This window comes from Podarcis cretensis (genome assembly GCF_951804945.1).
Source record: "Podarcis cretensis genome assembly, chromosome: 12".
NCBI classification, from domain to species: domain Eukaryota; kingdom Metazoa; phylum Chordata; class Lepidosauria; order Squamata; family Lacertidae; genus Podarcis; species Podarcis cretensis.
Window position 1 is genome coordinate 55,908,347 of NC_137181.1, and position 22,813 is coordinate 55,931,159.

At 41.5% G+C, this 22,813-nt stretch overlaps 1 protein-coding gene across 2 annotated transcripts in view; it reads left to right on the forward strand.

The window, feature by feature from the left end:
- Window positions 1–22,813, forward strand: part of BBS9 (Bardet-Biedl syndrome 9) — a 235,887-nt gene that overhangs the window by 199,496 nt on the left and 13,578 nt on the right. Inside the window, exon 22 of one of the 2 annotated variants that reach the window (XM_079947530.1) lies at window positions 20,048–20,121. The exons of the other annotated variant lie outside the window; for it this stretch is intronic. Within the exon in view, the coding sequence (XP_079803656.1) occupies window positions 20,048–20,100 (53 nt within the window). The 3' untranslated portion in view covers window positions 20,101–20,121. Of the gene's footprint in view, window positions 1–20,047; window positions 20,122–22,813 lie in introns of those variants that run through there. 2 annotated transcript variants of the gene reach the window in all.

A 22,813-nucleotide genomic window follows, 5' to 3' on the forward strand; every position in this document is an offset into this window, starting at 1 on the left:
AGTGGCCTCACCCAATGTTTTGCCCCGCCTTCGAGATGGCCAATCACATAAGCAACCCTCGATTCCTCATCAGGAAAATCATCAAACTGCAGATTGAGGGCATATTGCATCTCTGTCCTAAAGGCTTGATAATTCCTGGGATCACCCCCAAACTTCTGCACCAGTCCTGGCACCTTCCTCGAGAGCTGGGCGGCTTTCCCCTTTTCTGCATCATGAGCCCTCCTCTCCTCAAGCCTCGCCGTTTGCAGAGCTAACTGTACCTCCAACATCCTGTACCTTTCTTCCAGGCTTGGACCGGCTGCAGCTGCTCCCCCATCTCCGGCTCCGGCTGGGTTGCTCATGATGCCTCTCCTTGCACAAGCTGCTTTCAGGGACTGTCAGATTGCTGTGGTGGGATAATGAGCTGCTTGTGCGTTAAAGCTTGATCCCTCAGAGCTCACTCAGTGTAGTGAAGCCCTGCCTTGAGCGGAGCCCTTTGGCATGGCTCCGTCAGTCGCCGGTAGAATCTGACAGTGGGCGTCTGCGGAAACGTTTCCAACATAAAAGCTGTTTGACGGACATGCGTCTCCTGGATTCTCTGCGTGACAGTTTCCGGCAAGGGGTGGGGGTCCTTAAAGGGGGTTCTGATACCTCCTCACTGTTCTCACTGGAAGTATCCCAGAGCCTCCCCTCCGACTCCCTTTCCTTTGGAGCTCCTGCACCCCCCCTACTGGTTCCCTCTTCTGCTGAAGTGTCTCTCCTATTCTCCTGGAGCCTTCCCACCACCTGTTCTTCCGATGGCAGTTCCCTGACAAAACATATCAGCACATACATACTGGGCTAAAGGACATCTCATGTGTTGTAGAGAGCTGATTGTGGCTGCAGCTTTCCGTTACTACATCTCTAGCTCCTTCCCAGATGAGTGGTTGCACCAACTTGCAGGCCTGTGCTACCTTTCAGTGACCTCTGTGTGATGAATGACCATCTCTACCCACAGAAGAGTGTGCATGCATGTTCAAATATTTTTGAGCATGATCTGAAACGTGTGTCTTTTCGAGATAAATAAAGGCAATATATGGCCATGAACTGCAAGGCAAATTAGATTATAATCAGATTGTATGCTGCATAAGTGTGTTTTTTAAAATAAAAACCAATCTCTTTCAGATTCATGATAATATTACTTAAGACTATCTATGGGCCCAATTCATAAGATATTTAGAATGGTATACATGTGGTTACATTTGCCTTAGTTGTGTATGCATATCTCTCCAATTTATTGTGTTTTTTTGTTTCTAAGAAAAGAACACTCATAAACATACATATTGACTTGATTACCAAGGTCTTAAAGTGACCGACATGTTGTTCAAGATGAATAACAAACAGCAGATGTTTGCCAAGTTCTCAATAGCAGTCAAAAAAACTCACACTTGTTAGAGAGCTTGTATGTTAGATAGAATAAGCAATAGCAACATGAGTAAAATTAAGAAAAAAATAGTATGCTTGTGCATATTTGTGATTGTGTGTATGAATATGTGTGTGTTAATATAATGTATATAATGTAATATACATATGCATATAAGTGTGTAATGCTTTGTATACCAAAATATTAGCTCTAGGAAATTATGTGACATAAAAAAGCGATGGTTCTCCCTTCAGGATAGTGCCCACTTTGAGGTGGGAGAAATTCCCGAAATTCCCAACTCACTATTCCTCTCCGGCTGTGACTGCTATAAAATGGCCTTATGCCTGGTTTCAACGGATGGTGTTTGGATTTTGTTGTTACGCAGCTTGAACCTTACTTCGTTTGGCTGCCAAATGGAGCTGGAAAGGAACGTTACCTCACTCCCAGATTGCTAGGACAGGGTTGGGGATCTTAGCCTTCCTCATAACTAGCTTTTGAGGAGTTGGCCATTGTTGGGCACAGATTCGTGGGGGTTGTGCAACCATCAGTTCATTGCAAAGACTGGTTGTCAGCCGTTGTGCCCAGGTTGCAGGGCTACAGGAACTATTCTCATAGCCAAGGTCATTTTTCTGGGAGTTACCCAGAGGTCAGTCTGGGCAATACATGCCATATTGTCCTTGTACATTTATTTAAAGCATTTTTATTCCATCTTCAGCTCAAAAGGCTATCAGGAACAACAATGGATAACAGTTGTGTCTCTCCTTTTCTTCAATCTCCTACCCGGTTCCCTTCATTGTAAGCACAAAAATGCCCCCTACACACTCGCACACACTTTCATACAGACAAAGCACTATTTATCTTACCCAGAACTTATATAAAAAAGTTATTTATGGTTGCTAAGCAGATGGGGTGGGGTGTTTCAGTAAGGCACAGGTATGAATGAAGCGTGTAGTACTTGGAAGTCTCTCTCTCTCTCTCTCTCTCTCTCTCTCTCTCTCTGTGTGTGTGTGTGTGTGTCAAAAATATTCCCAGAGCCTGCTTGTATGCCTGAAGAAGCACACAAAGTAAGCATGCTCATTTCTAGGAATTGGACTTTACGGAATATTTATCTTATTTTTTAAGCTGTTTTAATTGATGTATTACATTTGTGTGGTTTCTTCCTAAGTTTGTAAATGAAGAAAAAGATGAACATGATACCAGATATGGACTCAGATTGTACAACGGTGCAACACAAAGTATTTTCAGGAATTCGTGCTTCTGGTTTTTGGTTTTCCCCCTCATAAACTTTGAAAATGGCAGTGTTTCAAGCTGGTGAATGCTGTTGAGGGTAATGGTGCTATGATAATTATGCTATCCGCCATCTGTCTACCTTTCTCCCTGAACTGAGACAGGGTAGTTGTGCTCTCTTCAAAGGCCTGCTTGAGGCCTGTCAGTTGGCAAGACAGAAATGGGTGCAGAGCAATAGACTACACCCCATTCTGAAGGCTCTCGATATACATTTCCTTCATCAGTTATATACTTAGCCCATTTCATCATTGACCATGTAATAACAAGACTAGGCCGGTGCTTGGAGTTCTCGTTGACAGAATAGTCAAATCTTTCCCCTTTGTGGTACAGTGTCAAAAATAGTTCTTGAGGCATCTTAACCAGATGCTAAAAAGCAGGATTTATTCTACAAGGGCACACGGATTATCCTTTGGTAGGATTTTTTCATTTTATTTTTTAGTTCATGACATTTTGCAAAGAACACTAAGAATTTTCCCTGGTATGAAACTTTTCAAGACATGCAATATGGAGTATCAATTACCTCACTTGTGAAGTGAGATTCCTGCATTGCGGGGGGCTGGACTTGATAACCTTTGGGATCCCCTTCCAACTCCACAATTCTATGAATCTATGATTCTATGACTTATTGCGGTGCAGAGAGCTGACACATATCTTTTTTGCCCATACTGGTTTCATTATAATTATCAAAAGGTTGCGTGAATTTTTCACATCTCTGTCATATTCACAGTGTACTTCCATAATTCCATTTGCAAACTTTTGTGGAAGGCAACATTGACTTCTTCTTGTTTGAAAAAGAAAGACTCCATAGAGATTAGAGTTACCACATTTTCAGGTTTTATCTGTCAAGAATGAGTCTTAAGGGTGATTTTTTTTAAAATGGAGCACCTCCTGTGTTCTAAGGATGATTGTTGAAATGCATACTTTGTCAAAAGTATATATTATTTTCCAGTATTGTTCACCAGTAGCCCTACCACAGCTTCCCCCTTGGGAGCGGACCTACAGAGAACTAGATAACCCTTAGGGTCCCTTCGAACTCTACAATTCTGTGATTCTATGAGGAGGAAAAAGGCTTGTTTGCACCATCCTGGGCCCTGCCTGGTCTGCTCTCCCATTGAAAAAACACATAAATGTAATAGGCCGTATAGTAACAATTGCAAAGTTATTTACTAGAAACTTCATGACATAATATATTAAAATATTAAAAAGTAGCTTTTCAGTTGATCTAATTAGAAAAGAATGTACTACGGCACTGACAAAATAGGATTTGTATTTTGCACATACTGGACTTGGTGATCAACTGAAAAGCTCCTCTTTAATATATTCTGTGACAAAGTTGATTTCAACATTATGAGAAGCTGTATCTAATTTTTGAGACGTAGTTTCTAGTAAATAACTTTGCAGTTGTTCCTATAGGCATTCTGGTGGTTTTGGTCTGCTCTCCCAGCCAGCAAAGGTGTATGTGTGAGTTTGCGTGTCCTGTATGATGCCTGCCTGCAGGTAAGATAGTGTGCTGGTTGCAGTGTGGAGCTTTGTTTGATTGCTGGCTGGGTGGATATAGTTGGCGTGTGAGTGTGGCCTTACTAGGAAAGGTCCTGTCACAGATAGCGGGGACATCCCGGAAGGGAACTGCACTAAAGATGACCACCTCTTCAGGAAGCCACAGTGCCTTGGGTGACCCAGTGTGAGAGCCTGGTTGAGGTGAAGTTTGGTTTGGTGGGGTTCTTTCTGAGTGAGTGACTGGGAGAGGACAATAGTTATGGACTTACCATGTTCCTCCTGAGAATGTGGAGTGTGCCAACCAAACACTGGTTAGGAGACATAATCATGCCTATCATGTGGCAGTGTGGGCTGTAAGAAAGGCTAATTTTGCCGCTTGCATCCTCTAATACATGGGTAGGCAAACTAAGGCCCGGGGCCCGGATCTGGCCCAATCGCCTTCTAAATCTGGCCCACAGACAGTCCGGGAACCAGCATGTTTTTACATGAGTAGAATGTGTCCTTTTATGTAAACTGCATCTCTGGGTTATTTGTGGGGCATAGGAATTCATTCATTTCCCCCCCCCCAAAAAAAAATATAGTCCGGCCCCCCACAAGGTCTGAGGGACAGTGGACTGCCCCCCTGCTGAAAAAGTTTGCTGACCCCTGCTCTAATAGATGGTATGCAGGTTACTGATTCCCACTGTGTGGGAGGAACCTCTAGAGCAGCCTTTCTCAACCTGAGAACTACAGATGTTGTTGAACTACAACTCCCATCACCCCTAGCTAGCAAGGCCAGAGCTCAGGGATGATGGGAGTTGTAATAATAATTTAATAATAATAATAATTTATTATTTATACCCCACCCATCTGGCTGGGCCTCCCCAGCCACTCTGGGCGGCTTCCATAAAAAACAAAAATACAGTAAAATATCACACATTAAAAACTTCCCTGAACAGGGCTGCCTTAAGATGTCTTCTGAATGTCAGGTAGTTGTTTATCGCTTTGACATCTGCTGGAAGGGCGTTCCACAAGGCGGGCGCCACTACCGAGAAGGCCCTCTGCCTGGTTCCCTGTAGCTTTGCTTCTCACAATGAGGGAACCGCCAGAAAGTAGTCCAACAAACATCTGGGGACCTGCAGGTTGAGAACTGCTGCTCTAGAGTGATTGAAAATCCAGTGTGACCAAGTGACTACACACTTTGAGGATAAAGCCACTCGACTTCTGAGTGATCTTGATTCTGCATTTGCTGCAGCTCCATCTGAAGCACCCAGTGCCACTGTCGAGGACATGTTACGGGATCAGTTTCAGCTAAGCAGTCAGCTGATGTGGACATGGCACTGGTAGCAATATGTTTGATCACATGACCTCTTGACCACTGTCCCTCCTGGTTTATGAAATCTTGCCAAAGGGGGTTGATTGGTTGGGTCCAAGCTTCATTGTATGAGGGGATGGTCTCTGCTGCCTTGAAAGATGCATTGGTGCGGCTCCTCCTAAAGAAACTGGCTCTGGGCCCCTTAGACTGGCACAACCATCAACCCTATGATTTATAAAATGTTTGCCATTCATTTGTGATCACCCTCACCCTTTTACAATCAAGCAGTGTATCAGTTTGCAAGTGGGAGGGCTAGGAACCCTTCAAAAAGTGATTTTTTTGGAGGATTTAATCAAACCACAAGAGATTACGAAGTAGAAGGGAAACTGGACTAAATGTTTTTCTTGATCCGCTTGTCCTTGCAGAAATCTGCTGATGTAATAGTAACAAAAATAAATTATATGCCCTCTTCTTTAGTTAAGCCCCTGTAAACTACTATGGGTGGTATTCAACTAAGGTTTACTCCTAGTAGACCCATTAAAATTAATAAACATGACAAAGACTGGGTCATTCATTTCAGTAGGTCTATTCTTTGTCAAACTTGGCTGAATACCACCCATCATGTTTAAATATTGGATGCTTGCAAAAGCATGCATTCTTCTGAAATTTGATGAAACTGCACAGATGCTTAAGATGAAACACAAAATTACATTTCATTCCTTACAATAGTATAAGGAAGAAAAATGTAAATACCATTTAAACTTCAGAGGACTGCTATCTGAAGTTCATTAGGTCAGTTTGACTTCCATATTCTACTTGGGACTTTTTGTTGCTAATACAAACATAATATGCATGATCATCAAGCTGAACAGAATATGATACAATACTCTGCCTAATGCATTAAAAGGATGAAACCAGTGCTTTTTTTTCTAAAAATAATAATGTTTAGGGGTACGTACTCTTATTTTGACTCCAGAAAAATCACCATTTTGTAGTTCAAATCGGGGGAAATAAATACAGTAAATGGACAAAAGTACATAGGTTCGCAAAGTGTTTAGGAGTATGCGTACTCCTGCGTCCCCCCAGAAAAAACCACTGGATGAAACTATACATCCTTGAAGCATTAGTTAAAAATAAAGCCTTTATAAATGGCAGATAAGATAGACACAAATCTTGAATACATTGGGTTTGGTGGTCCAACTGTTAGGTTGCTCAAAAATGTCACACCGAGTGTGTTTCAGTGAAGTGCACCCTTAAACTATCAGGTCAGGATCTAAGGAGCTTTCTAACCTCATCAAACTTCTAAAAAATAAGATATTCTAATTATAAGCTAGTTCAAGGCAGGTATGTCAGTTTATTGTTTGCAGGAATATGCAAATCACATGGGGGTAATGAGCCACATGTTTAAATAGGCAGACATTCAGGAAGTCTGATCAAATGGTATTAATCACAGGGAAAGGGAAAGAGCAAAATAACAATAACATTCCCTGTCATTCCACTCTGACTGATGAGCCTGTGTTTCTTCCTAATATATCCTCTCTTTCTACAAATGTTCTGCCAGCCACAAAGGCACATGAAAGTGAAAGACATGCCAGATTATAGAAGAGACAGAACATACCAGGGCGTCAGCCCTAAGACAATATAGTGTGTAAACCACGGCATCAATAACATCTGTGTTCAACTTCTAAAATTGCAGCTCAGTAGAACATTTTGTACCATGTTCACAAGCACCATTGGCTCCTTGTTTTACGTTTGAGTGACAAATTAACCTGCCAGACAATGGAAGTCTTTCAACAGACTATGTCTTATTCCAAAACATCAGAGCTTTTTAAGGGACGTACTTTTTTCTTGATTTCATAGCCACAATGCTGGTAGAACCTTCCCCACCTCTTCCTCCATACAGACGAACTGGTGAACTCTACAAAACCTGGATGTTTGGACTGGATTTTAGGAATCTGCTTTTTGTAGATGCATTTGGGTGCTGTTGTGGCTGCAGTCTCAACCTGAAACAGGGTCTTGGACTCCCCTCCCTATGGGACATGCTGAATGCATAGCACAGTTCAGAGTCCAAAGACTCATTCAGTGTTGAATGGAATCTTCTCAGCTGTCCTCACTGTCTCTGCTTTGTTCTACAGTCAGTGTCATTAATGTATTAACACAGTGATTTTTTAAAAGTCTAGTTCTCTATATGGCTTATCAGACAGGATGCAAACTTGTAGAAACAGACTGTAGCTGAGACAAAAGCAAGTCATTCTTTAAAAAAAAAAAATCAAGATCCTTTCCCCCTGTGTAATTAGCATACAAAAAAACACGAAAGCAAATCATAACCAGGTTTTAAAAAATGATTTCCCACATTAGACCATATTAAAAGTGATCTCATATCCTATAGTTTATTGGATCAGTTTAAACACCTTTGATCAGCACTCAGCCACAAACAGGGATTTTAGTGTCAGAAGCAACATTGGTGTGATGGTTTTGTGAAATATCCTTCACAAAGGCCATCGGTGTTTGCCCAGTAGTTCCTGCCACAACAAGTCAATTACCTGTGGTTGAGCTAATTTCAGAATACATTTAGTCTCTCATCCCACAGAGTTTAAAAAAATAAAAATATTCTACATGATAGGGCTGGAACAGCAGGGTGACCATAACAGCCCTGATGCTTAAGATTAAGGAAGATAAAGAATCATGCAGAAAGAAAGTGGGCATAGTATAATCTTCTGCAGGAATATAAATAATGGACAGAGACAGCACAGGTGATAATCAGGTACGCCCCCAATCAGAAATGAAATTATTATTCTAAAATTCCACTAACAGCTCTCTTTACTGCTGGTTCTCATTTTCTGTCATGAAAACCCTTTATTTTTCTGTTTCTCAATCCACAGATCTCTCTGTAGTCCATCCCTGTTACCCACCTCTGTATCTGATAGCATTCTCTCTGTATCACCATAGATCTCTCCACAAGTGCATATCTTTCTTTCCTTCTCTTGTTTCTCCCTCCAGTCTTCCATCATTTCTGATTCTGCCTCCCCCTTACCTGTACTCTTCATTTCTGAGTTCACTAATACTAGCACACAAGACTCTCACTCTTCCAGCAGTTCACTCACTCAGGTAAGACCAGGGTGCAGCAAGAGTAGATTGAGTGAAGATAGCAATTGTTACCCACCCACTTTGGGTATTCCAGCAAAAGTGGAAAGGGGCTGTAAAAAGTGGGAATTTGGAATTCTCTTAGGTTGATACAGGCCCATGGGCTTTCTTCATAGAATCATAGAGTTGGGGCTACAAGGGTCATCTAGTCCAACCCCCTTTTCGCCCATTGTGGGCTTGAACTCACGGCCCTGAGATAAGAGTCTCATGCTCTACTGACTGAGCTATCCCAGCTCTAATCCCATCCCAGGGTTTGGTGTTCTATGAAACATTGTGGGTACCTCAACAGTTCAACCTACATGTTTCCATTGGAGCTGGAGAATCTTGCGGAGTTCTGACAGCTACGTTGCAAAGGATCCACTAAAACAATTAAGCATATTTTTCTTTTAACCTTACCTCGTCTAAACATGTCCAGAATACCATTCTTACAGTTCCTTTTATTTACTTCAAACACCAGTGTTCAAGAGCATATATCCTGAGGCAGGTCCTTCTCCCAACTCTCAACTTCTGGGAAGACCATTAGATCACATTTGAAAAACGTAGACAGCTGAAATGAGGTTACTTTATTAAAAATCATTTGCTATGTGGTGAGGCACTCCTGAGTTGCTCCTTACAGTGTGCCGCCTTGAGAAGGCAATTCTTTCCCTTTTTGCTTAGTTCATGTTTTCCACCTTTGGTTTTTGCCAGATTCTTGACTTCTACACATTCTGTGACACTGAATTCCCTGCTCCCAGTAAGTGTTGTGTGAAAAATTGTTTCCTTTGATCAGATTTGAATTTGCTACCTTGTAGATTTATTGAAAACCCCCACTGTTGCCAGTTGCATAACACAGGAATGCCTGTTCTCTGTATTTTGTCATATTTATGCCTTTCGCTATACACATTTTTAAGGGGGGGGGGAGGCAGAGTATGCTATAGGAGAAAAAGAGCATTCTCTGTGTTTGAGAAAGATTTTAGGTACAGTTATATCTTGTGTTAGCCATTTGTATTTACATTTTTTTCCACTTGAAGGGGAAACCAGGAAGCGAAGAATCTGCAAATTTTTAAAGCACACAGAGTAAGATAATTGAAGCATTGAAGGGTTGGGTGATGGGCGAAGACCGATGTGGATGTTTATCCAAATATGCTTCACCAAGCTGAAAATGTTAATAGCACTCTGGGTTTCTATAGCACCTTTCATCTGAAGACCCAAAGCACTTTAAAGAAATTAATTTAATTAAGTTCTGTTGCACTCTCATGAGCTAAGTAATGTTTAAACAAGGATCACTTCAACCAGCATTGAAATGTAGCCACCCTTAGGGGAGAATGTGGTAACTATTCAGCAAGTGCATAGCAACCCTGCACAACAGTTTTAGGAGATAAAGCAAAGAAGAATCTGTATCCAATCGAAACTACAGGGGGGAAACTAGGTGTGTAGCCTAAATTACCATTCCAGGAATTTGCTCAGGACAATAAGGGCAGTGCTTCTTTCCAACTGCCATTGAACCTTCCCAATTAAATGGACAGAGTGAAGGACTTTGAATGCCACAAAAGATGTCCTTCCTGCTGTGATGATCTTTAATGTACAACTTCTGTGCTCACTTACATTACTAGCAAAATTGAGGTATTACTGGGAAATTTCTGTGCGCCTTCTTGGAATTGAGACCAGATGACTTCTGCTGTATTATTTCAGTTTTAAAGAGACTTCCTCACAACTTCATTTAGGGCAAACTCTTTACTGAAGATTCCGGCTCAAACAGCAAAGCCCTTCTGGGTATTTCTGAACTCCATGAAAATGAAAGCAGGTCTCTTCACAAATCTTTTCCATCCATGGTGGCAGTTTTCACTGGTCCTCACTTGATCACTGTACTTCGAGGGCTTTGTGGAGATGTTTCCTAAAGGGAGATGGTTGCTCGGGATACCAAGGCTTCTGCGGCTACGGTTATAAGACAATTCATCAACATAATTGATACGATGGCCCACCCCATCGTGAAATAACAATAGATTAAAACATGCAAGAAAAACCTAATTTCAGCATGAAATATACACCAAATGGTTTGGCTACAATCATTCAAACATAAAATTTGGCTCTTGAAGCCCAAATAGAGAAGTCTAACATATTTCCAGAGTTGTTTGGATGTCCATCACACTTCAGGCTTGCTTCTTGGTGTGAGTTTTGGAATGTCGTCCCCCAAAAAAACAACAACAGCAACCTGTGCATCCTATTTTCCTGCCATTTAAAAGTGGTGTTCAAAGGTTCTGGGGGCCGATAGTTCCCCGTCTAGATTTCTTGAGAGATTTTCTGCTCTAGGGTATATGCAACCCCATCTCACCCCTATCCTGCCTTTGATCTGCTGTCCTCTGGTTTGAGACAAGAGCTGGGGCTTCCAGCTGTGTTGTCTACCTTTGTTTTCTTTAGCAACATTTGCTGTGCTCAGTATGCTTGAATATGGCTGATGGAGCCTCAGTATGAGAAACGTTTGACAGCCCCTGGTCCAAGACGCCTTGTTTTTAAAAGTGTTCTGCAGTGTGAAACTCTACCAGTGCATTATTTTGAAGACTAATAGCAGTATTTGAGGGCATTCTATACACTGGACAGATCATTTGGAAAGAGGACTTTTATGTCATTATGATTATTACCATTAGTGAAATGTACTGAATGGAGCGAGCTCCCTTTAATATTCTGTAAACATAGAAGATTGAATTGCTGTTTCCATCCAGCAGCAAAGTCCTGCCTACAACATGCTCTAGTGATAAATTGAAATTCTGCATTTGTCAATTACTTTGTAGGAATTTCCTTCCTCGCAAATGCCCTTCTCTAATTTTTTCCACCATGGTAAGATTTATTACCTGGTAAGACTGGGCAAAAGTACATGCTCTTTTTCCTTTTCTTTTACTCCTTCCAATGCTGGTACCAACGTCAAGGCTCTGTAGAGCACTAGAACGACCAGCTAGAGCTGATTAACTCCCAGCTCAGCTCACACCGTGACACGTTTCCTAAGATTTCTCTTAGGAATGTACCTCTCTGGAAGTTGTTGTCATGGAGTGTAGACTGGCATATTATCCCAGGGGTGGAGAATTGGATCTGGCTGCCAGCTCAGATCCTTATTTCATATATCCCCTGCAGGCCACGTTTGACAGGTGGGCAGGGTTGCTCAGCTGTCAATCACCTGACATCACAGTGATGTCAAATGCCTCCTTTTTGCTCATGATGACAATCAGCTGATGGTCTATGAAAGCTTTTGGCAATCAGCTGATCGTCAGGACCTGCATACTGCTGTGCACAGAGCTTTGCCTACAAGCCCTTGGGCCTTGATGCATCTGCCCCCAGCTTGCTATGCTGGCTGTGGCTTGGCTAAAATGTTATCCCATGCCATTTTAGGAGGACAAAGAAGCCTACTTAGGCCCACAGGATGAAAATTTGCCGTCTCTGTGTTGGGACTGTTGGACTTCTTCGCCAACAGAGTGCACACAGCAATGGGGGCGTTGAAATAAAAGGCTGCCTGCAATAGCTATACTTATTTTTATTTTTGAATATATAATAATCAAACAGCTGCAAATCACCACCCCTCACCACTCCACACCAGCTCTATACAAAACATCTGATCAACTTAAATACAGTTTTCAAATAATCAATTACCCTATCACATCACTGCATTCGGTTCAGCAGGTAAACTCCCCCTCTAATTAGTTAAATTATCAAGAGACCACAGGTGTGTTGAACTGTCAAGAGCTCACAGGTGTGCTGCCATGCAGATCAAGGCTACACTTCTGAGTAGCACCATTGACCACTTCAATATTAAGAAAACCCAACAGGGACAAGAGAGCATATGGCTAGCCAGGATGCCTAGAGTCCTGTTCCATTTTTTCATGTTTGTGTTTATATTTACTGTTATCCGCCCTCCTTTCTGATTAAAGGAGTGAGAAGTTTGCTAGTAAATCCCAGACTTTTGCCACTGTGGCAGGTCTCTGGTGATTTTCTCATTTCTTTGCCAGTACACATCTTTGTGCATGCCACACAGTGAGATTGTGGCATTCTGCCTGCATCTGCTGGCCATTTGCCTTGTTCCCCCACACTGGTCTTGGTCTATCCGGTCATGTTTCCTGGTTCCTGTTGGGCCTTGGTTTGGAGCCAGGTGATGCTTATAGTGACTTGTTTTGGCTTGCTATCCATAGCAAACCTCCACGATTTCTTAATTTGCAGTGAGGTGAACCCTCCTACCTTACACTAAAAATACTGAAACAGAATATTCAATATGAATCTTGCATATCAAACACTTTGAAGATATGACTGCAGGCAGGCGGTTTTCATCTTGCAGATTAATATTTCCAATGTGCAAGACTACTTCTTTTGGAGGTGGCTGTTAAAAAGAAAAGCAAAAGGCTACAGAGTGTTGCCTTCTTGCATGGATTGTTGGCCCCTGCCGACCAATACAAATATTTATACAAGGTTTAATATTGCATATTTTGACCTTTAAAAAGAACACCATTACATCACAGGAGAAACATAGTCATTGACATTACATTGCAGTGCTTGGCTGGGAGGGAAGGAAGTCCCCCTTTTTACTGATCAAAAGAACAGGGGGAGGGGGCTTTCTCGATGTGTGTGTCTTACGTGTTGTTATATGTATGGTGTCAATGGCTCAGGACCGCAATACTTCAAGGACCGCCTCTTTCCATATGAACCTACCTGGACCCTGAGATCATCTTCTGAGGCCCTATTTCGCGTGCCTCCTCCTCAAGAGGTCCGGAGGGTGGCAACACGAGAACGGGACCTTCTCTGCAGTGGCTCCCCATCTGTGGAATGCTCTCTCCAGGGAGGTTTGCCAGACACCTTCATTATACACCTTGAGGCACCAGACAAAAGCGTTCCTTTTTAAGCAGGCCTTTGGTTGATTTTATTGACATCCTATGCCCTTTTAAAATGTGGTGGGGTTTTTTTTCGGGGGGGGGGAGGTTGTTGTTGAGTTGTTGTTGTTTTGATTATGTATTTTGTGGTTTCGTGGTTTGATTTTGTTCTGCAAACTGCCCTGATATCTCTGGGGGTAGTATAGAAATACTACTACTACTACTACTATTAATAATAATAATAATAATAATAATAATAATAATAATCCTGCAGTCAGTAGGGTTGCTACCCGTCCCTAGAAAAATGGAATCATCCCCTTTTAGGACAAAAGTGTCCTCTGTCCAGTTGGGACTTCAAACAGGACACGCACACCCCCCCCCCAATATTCAAGCTCCTCCTCCTCAAAACTGCCTGGGCAGAGGGTGGATATGGTGTTGGGAAGACAACTTTACATGTTCAGTAGCTGCGCAAAGAGAGAGTACGCCATCTGTGATTTTGTGATAACTGTTTCTTTACAGCAGCAGCCTTGGAAAGAAGCAAGCCAATATAGAGACAGGCAGCATTCCTGTTAAATAAGAACTCAGTTGACCAGAACTCCCTCTCTGACCAGAATGAAACCGTTTCTTTCAGCCCTTATTACCACTGTCTTGACCAGGCAGCAGGGCACCGCGACTCAATCTAGGAATGTGAACTGGATATTAATGCCAATTAAGGACAGCTATCAAAAAAACCTAGAAAGGTTGCCGTCTCTTCCCTTTACACAGCACAGCAGTAGCAAGGGCACAACAGTAGTTCCCACTTCACCCCCCCCCCCCAGTTTTCCCTTTAAAGAACTAAAATAGGGTAGCAAGAGACTTTTTGCATTATTTGCATTATGCTTAATGGTGGAATTCCTCTGTCCTGTCCCAGCCATTCATAGCCATGTGTAATGCAACTTCATGAGTGGAACTCACCTGAGATGCTGCACCAGTGAGAATATCCTGGGTGTTCTCTTGCAGAAATGTAACATCATGATTTTTAGCAGTGGTGGCTCATCCTCTTTCGGCCGAGAGCTACCTATATGCATGGTCAACATAGTGGGGGACATGTTGTCAAAGTGAGTTTTGTGAAAGTGTGTATAGTGAGAACTGCAGTTTTCAAGGCGGCCTTCCAAGTTCCTTTCCCATCAGCTAGTCCATGCGATTTGAAAACATTTTCATCATTCATTATTCATTATTCATTCCAGTTTTAGTACTTTTTAAGGAGGGCAAATTCTGGAACAGTCTTGGAGTGCATCACAAAGACCTTTTGGCCTCAGGGAATCGGAGCAAGAAACCTGTGAGGGTGACCGGTAAAAAAAACTGAAACCAACCAACCAACCAACATTTCATAAAATTTATACATTGCTTGATTGTAAAAGAAAACTTTTTGTAAAGTGGTTTACAAAAGATAAAATAGTAAAACTGAGAAATATTTACAACCCTACTTTAAAATTTAAAATACTAAAACAGATGAAAATTATGTCATCTTTCATGTAGGTAGGCTTGTCTAAACAGGAATATTTTTAGCCGGCACTGGAAACAGGACAGTGAAGGTGATCTCAAATAGGCAGGTTCCAAACTGTTCTTACAAACAATCGAGTTCGTACAAATGTGGAACGGGATTATGTGGCACCTGTAGTAGGGCCAAATATTTGTTTTAAAATGAAAAATGCTAGGGGCATCCTGGCACCACATAGCATCTAGCAGGGATCCACTGGAGCAGTTAGTAGAATAAAATTTAAAACAATATATTTGGGGGGTGGGACTTAAGTGGGCTAGTAACAGCCCATGGGCCCCAAGTTAGCCATCCCTGATTTACAGCTTTGCTGTAGTGGATGCAACAATTCTCAATAGCTCCTATCTATCCTTTGGCTGTAACAAGATTTGTTTGTACTTAGAAAAAATTGGTACAAATCCAACAAAAAATTCAAATCTGTTTATTTTTCTTTCATTTCAGATAGTGTCTATTTTCAGTCCTGGAAACACAGAAATTCAGCACTGTTAAATTGCCCCAAGACTCTAGTGTTTTCAGTTCGTTTGAAATTGGACAACACATAATTTAGCCCACTTTAGTAGCCTGAGTAAAGCAAGGTCATGGTAGCATAGAGACTTTATTATTTCGGAAAAAACTGAAGTTTACGGGTGAAACAGATCAGAAACACTTGGACTGAAACTCACCTGCTTTCAATCTGCTTTAATAAACACTGCATTTACAGTACAAATATCTCCCAAAGAAATGCTCTTGCTTCATGTTACATGTAGGTGAAATACTGGATGCTTTTTGCCTTTTCACCTACTGTATTTGTGTACACAGAGAAGTTTTAGCCCAATAAAAATAAAATAAAGGAAATGAATCAATTATAGGATGAGGCCATTCTTAGTGTAAAATTAAGCTGCTGGAATATTTTGTCTTCGAAAGCCACCTAATTTTGGTTCTTGTGTTCGTCAAGCTGTACTTCACTTTATCACTGTGGAAACACCCTAAAAATTCTTTGTCTTTATGAGTAGCTGGTGGAAATTCTTATTTTGTTACTACTCTTACCTTAGATTCAACTAATGCGGCAATTATATATTTGTGCACAAAAATTCATGAGGGGGAGCAAGCGAGAAACATCTTGTAATCCCAGAATTTCTTCCACACATGTGGAATGAAATGTGTGACTAGCAATCCATTCAGAGTCGCATCTATTGAAATGGACAGAATAGTAACAGATTCAGACTCTTACATACCCCTTTTCTGTTACACTGTTTCAATTTCAGTCCACAACTTAACACACATTTAACTTGGACACATGCAGCTTTACATGCATGGCAATTAAAAAATAATAAAATAAAAAGGGAGCGGGAAGTGGACAGACATCTGGGGGAAAAGACTTTGGCAATCCCACCCACCCTTGAAACCCAATGGGTTTTGACTATACACAATTTTGGCTTTAGGTGTGATCCCAGGGAACATAACCCCTGCGTAAGTTGCATGCTTACCATACTACAGCTTAGTCAGTTTTGGCTGTACAAAATCAAGAATGAATTCCTGAATTTGAGACCATAGATGCAATAAGCTGGACAACCTGAAATAGCAAGTATACCTGTATTTTTCCTCATAGGCACATTATCCCATAAGCATACTTTGCCCTGGAAAGAGTAAGAAATTGCTCAAGACCCCAAGACCCTCAAATAAGCCCTTCCTTCAGGGTATCCTGAAAATTGTTAACTAAGTCTTAAACTATTAGCTCTTTACAAACCTAGACCCTGGGCCATCCTCCTTTTTATACTCTAGCCTGTTTTCCCTTCTGCAATGGGATGCCTGCCAACAGCTTTGGCTGGCGGCCCAGCTGCACCTCTATCAGGACACAGATAGCCTAACTTCTATTGTCAACGCTCTAGGTTAGATTACAGCAATGCGTTGTGCATGGGCTCCCTCTGAAGATGGTTTGGAAACTTCAGCTGGCCAGGTTCCCCACCTTGGTAAGATGGTTTGAGCATATTGCATTGATCCTGACCCAACTGCGCTGGCTTCCAATTAGTTTCTGGGCCCAATTCAAAGTGCCGGTTTTTAACTATAAAGCCTTAAACTGCTCGGTACCACAATATCTTAAGGACCACCTCTCCCCATAAAAACCAGCCCAGGCCGTGCAGTCATCCTTTGAGGCCCTTCTTCGTGTGCCTCCTCCATGAGAGTTCCAGAAGGTGGCAACACGAAAACGGGGCCTTTTCTTCAGTGGCTCCCCTGTTTGTGGAATGCTCTCCCCAGGGAGACTCACCTGGCACCTTCATTACATATCATTCGGCGCCAGGCAAAAACATTCCTCTTCTCTCAGGCCTTTGGCTAATTAAAAAATCTATGGCCTTTTAAACTATGTGTGTGTGTGTGTGGGGGGGGTTATTGTAATAATGATGATGATGATGATGATGATGATGATGATGTAATTTCACATTGTAAAACCTGAGGAATTTATCAGGACTTTTATTCAAGGTACCCCATACAAAGCTTGGGACTTGAACCCAGTATTAGAAGATGTTGATGCGGGGTACATCTGCAAGGAATAACACCCCTTCAACTTACGAGTAATTTCAGGAAAGGACCATGTGAGTGAAAAATTACTCTCATGGTGATACAAGTGAAGCCTCATAGAAGAAAAGAGGCCTTGTGATGAGGTTTGGCTTATCCCACAAAGAAAGAGCTTTGATATTTAGTTGTGATGAAAACAGCTAGCAAGCCAGAAGCCAAGGTTAATAAAAGTTTTGGAATTTCAGAGAATGGTTTAAGCCACAGTTGGAATTATTGTTATTGCTGCATTAAATCAGGATCCTCAAAATGCCCGGAGTTACTTTGACTGATTAACTGAAGTGGCCATGAATGAGAAAACTGTGGTGATTTGTCAGAGTGTGGTTTCAAACATACGGTTAGGTGTGGCTGTGGCCAGCACAGGCAGACATTGCTTTGGATGCTGTTGCAGATAGAGAACAGCATTTTTATAAATATATCTGGTATTTTCAGAATCTGGCAGATCTGAGTTTGGTTTGGATATCTCTTATGTGTCTTGGCAGGCATATATATTGCCGTGTCCACAGAGCAAACTCCATTAATGGCTGAAGTAACACCTACTGGTGAGGCCCATTCAATCAGCTACAGGCAGCTATTGACTCATGGCTTCAATTGACTCATATATCACTGAACTTTGTGACCACTTTCTGTTCCCAGCCCCAGTGCCAGCGCATGTCAGGATTTGAACACATGCTGACTTTTTAAATTAGCCTTTCGAACAAGGTGGAACGCTTCTACTCTGACTTGCAAGCCGATGAGAGATTGCGCATTCTGTGTCAGGGATGATCAAAAGCTATTATTCATTTAATGTGCTAATTATATTATTATTATTCTTTAAAAGTAGCTGCCTCCCTTAAGTTCTTCCTTTGTGTGTATATTACCTGTGGCAGTTACCACAGCCAAATGCAGAGCCCAGTTGGTTGCTTCTTCCCCAAACAAGCCTGATGTGAGCCTCCACTGAGGACCATCTCTGCTCCCCAGAAAGGGAGGCCAGCCTTGTTCAGATTCTTCAGTCATCCTTCCAGATGCTGTTAGGCTCTGCAAACTGTGCACTAAATCCCCATACCCATTGGAGGCTGCTGATTTGATCAACAGAGGGAACTGTGGCTTGGGACACTGGCATAGCTGCTTATGATCTTCCTGTCCTTGTTATTTTAATCTTTTTCTGTTCATCTTTTCCTCGGCCACTTGTCTCCTTTACTTCTGCAGGCCTCTGTGAGTTAATACCTTCTTTAGCTTTAGAGGCAGAAAGCAGACAGATATGTACTATTCATACTGTGATTTAGAGTACTGGTCTTCCACTGGTGGGTTGGGACCCATTAGTGACCTTAGGTGGATCGCAAAAGGAGCACGGCCACCATGCAAATATATGGTAAAAAATTCAAGAAATGGATCCCCAATTGCATGTTTGGGTTGAAAGTGGGCCCTGGATCTGAAGAGGTCGAAGCTACCTGATTCAGAATGTCAAAAGCCTTGGGCATAGATTATGGGTGTTTTTAATTATATTTTGGATTGGTTTTATCATTTTGTAGGTCATAAGCCGCCTTGATCTTCTTTATGAAAGTGCAGGTTGTAATATTTAAATAAATATCTCATTAATCCTTTTATTATAGCTCTGTTATTGTAAGTTCTTATTATCCTGAAAGACTCAGGCTGAGAAGCAGTTTGCAGAGCCTCAGACAAATTCATAGGAGACAATGGGGCAGCCTTTTGGGCAGAAATCTAAGGCCCTATTGAGCAGGAACAGGAGGACCTTATAAGACCAGTAAGCCCAGAATGTGAAATGACCTAAGTGTACCACTTTTAGCAGAGGGGACAGTTGTACTCAGGGCTTCCTAATTCCTAGCTCAGTCTCTTACCCACTATGCTACTTATCTTCCAGTTGAAGCTGAAGAGTATTAAAACCGTCTGCTAATAGTTGACTCCCTCAACTTCCTTTCCAAAACGATATTTTAATATTATTATTGTTTTGCTTTATACAAGACAACAGAGCCTCTAATCGCAGTCACTCCTTGCTGAGAGGAACAACCTATAATACATGAGAACAGCAGCAGGAGGGAGGTCTGGGTCAAATGCTTTGGGGGCTGCTCCCTTTGCTAAGTTTTGATACTGTATTTTTCTTTGGGATTGGCCATCATCAAATCCGTCTCCATAATGTAGCTATGTACATTTCTTCCTGAAATGACACCTGGAAAGATTCTAGTGGCGCTTTTGGTGTTCTGTGTGAACTTTGTTGTAAAAAGTCTCCTGCAGAGAATGTCTTGAAATGCCTTGTGTAAAACCAGAAGGTCCTCTGAGAACAGTTTGGAGAGCTCAGAAAAGTAGTTCCCAGGGAAAGAAACATTTGAAACAGCACAATGCTGTGTGCAGCCAATATGCGACATGGTTATTTATTGCTTGGTTTCAAGTCTAACTATGTCATCAACTTTTATACAAAGCTTTTTAAATATATATATATGAAGTAATCAAAACTTTTCAAAAATGTTTATTAGCTCATTGATAGTAAAAGTGTAAATATATATTTTATTCATCCAGTTACTCATTTATTTTAGGACTCTTGCTGGGTAGCTGCATTATTTACTGGGCTTTGATCAGAACTGAGTGAATCCAAAGTGTCTTTTTGCTGCTGTTCTTCGCAAGTTGAGGCTCCAGTGTGATAGGTTTATATTTGTTTTTGCTAGAAGGAAATTAAACTTACTGTGCATAAAATTAGGGCAGCATTAAATATCAGTGATTTTCATTTCCTGAAGTGAAAATTAGGGCTGTGTTGAATAAGCCCAGTTTTAGTTTTCTAGTTGAAAGCTGTGCTTTCAGGGGACTTGGGGAAAAAATCTCAGCAATGTTCTACCACTGAGAATGTTTACCTTCATGTTGGTTCACAGCCACTGGGTCCAGATATTTTTCGGTTTTCCTTTGCTTCGAAGTGTGTTCCCCAATATGGCATGCAATGACATCTGAGAGATTCTCTGCTCCTCTCCCACCCTCAAAAGACAAAATGCACTTTAAAGCCAACAATTTAAATATTTTTCCTGCCTTTGCTTGCTGCTTCTGTCCCCACCACCATCAAGCCCCTCACTTAGTGCTGCTACTTGAGACAGGGTTGTTTTCTGTTCTGCCCTGTATTTGTGACACACAGAACAGTTTCCGTTCAGCTACATTTCATCTTCCACCAAAATCCATGTTATTTGCTGTCTGCCGCGGCAAAATTACACACTGCAAATTGTGGGGGGGTGGGGGGACATAATTAATTACGTATTATTTATGGATTGAAAGCAACAAAAGCAGCAAATACTGATCATCCTAGCTGGATTGATTTCTGTTCCAGACATGGGATGAATATTGGGACAAACACCAGCAATTTCTGCCCCCATTTCTGTTTTCATTGGAATTGTCCAACATTACCACTTGGCAGACGCTGAACCCCTGCTGTTAACCTGCTAGGCAGTGGCGGTGCTTTTGGATTTGCATGTAATATTTATTGCATTTATATAGTGCCCTTCATCTGAGGATCACGGGGCAGTTTACAGTACAGGAACACAAAAATACATAACACAATAGCAAACAAAACACCAACGCCCCCCAATTTGTGAGCATGTCTGCATGGAACTGGTGGAGCAGCAGAGTGAGTGTCCTACTTCTTGTGGCAGGGAAAGCAAAGGCCATTTTTATGATATTCTTTTTCAGAAGGGGTTGATGAAATCCAGGCAGAATCAAAGGAGGCAAGGAGAGCTCTTCTGGTGTATAACTGTAACCTACATAGCAACAGGTTTTCAAACAGTTAAAGTGGGTCCACAAAAAGCAGCCATAACCTATGTCCAACTAAGTATACACATGATAGGAAAAGGCACAATAGCCCACCAGAATGCACAGTAGCCCATCAGTTGTTGCAATAGCAAGCCTGTCATTCAGTGCTTTGAATAAAGAAGAATTAGGATTTAATTTTAAGAAACACAAACTGATACGTGAGATAATAATTTTGAATGCCTTTGTGAAAACTGTGTATTCAACTGGGGATGTCAACTAAAGCATGTTTATGCTTGGATCGTTTGAGTGAATGAGAATATCACTTGAAAAGAATTTATGTATATAATTTGCCATTTCACAAAATTTCCAAATTACCAGCTACAATCACTGTTTCCAAATTCACAGGCATCAAGACTCTTTGTTCAGCCATGCTTTGGGCTTCTGCAATAACCGGGCTTATTTCTCACCAGATCATGTAAACGGATGAAAGTTTTACTGTTCCCAAGCATGCTACGTCTACTAAAGTTTTACAGTTTCCTTTGCCCATTAGAAAACCATACTGCATTTTAAATTGTTACTTTCATCCCTCCTAAGACTTATTTGCAACCTCATTGACTTCAACCAATGGTTTTCTAAGCCAATCATCAGATAATTGTCAGAATTACTTTGCAGGGGGCTGAGCTCCAGTTTTATAAAATATGTTCAGGATCAGTCAACCTCTGATAAATCCTTAGTTACTTCAACACAATTAACTGCATGTAAGATACTGAAATTGTGGCATGGGCTTCCTGTTCCTTGAATTGTGGGGCTGGTTAATTTTGCTCAAAGATATAGGCATACCTAAGCCCTGACCCATTTGGCAGTCTTAAATTTAGCTATAAAGGAGTTCATAGTGTAGCAGAGAGCAACCTCCAAGAATTTATACACACACACACACACAGAGAGAGAGAGAGAGAGAGAGACATCCTTTTACACTGCAATCCGGAAAACATTTTTTATTTTGCATTTAGATGCCATAATTATTGCCTCATATTTCAATTGAGAAATCTAACGTGTTCATAAATTCAATCATCTGTGCATACTAGGAAAGCTGTGAGAAATAAATACAGCTGTAAAAAGCTGTTGAAGTAACTGCAATTTAGCACTGAATATTTAAGGAAGGAGTCCAATATACACAAACCATGTTCCTTCGTAAATATAAATAAATGAATGCTTCCTGATTGGCTTATTGAAATTAACAGCTTTGCCATCTTGCAGTCAGTTGATTCTATAAAATGATTACAATCAGTGCTAAGTTAGACATTGAGAAGTTCATTCCAAGCTACATACTCGTTTGAATTCTGACAAAATGAGTTACACTTCGGGCAATCCTAAATGAGGCTGGGGATAAGCAGAGCCACCTCTATCCCACTCTCTTGCTGATGAGGATGGACAAATTGGAGTGTTTTCTTCTTCTTTTTTACTGTCGCGCCAGTTCTAGGCTGGCTGTGATCTGCCCCACTCCCATGGAGGGGCCATCCATCCACTTAATCCTAACCCCCTCTAGAAGTACTGATCAGGGAGCTAGAGTTGTT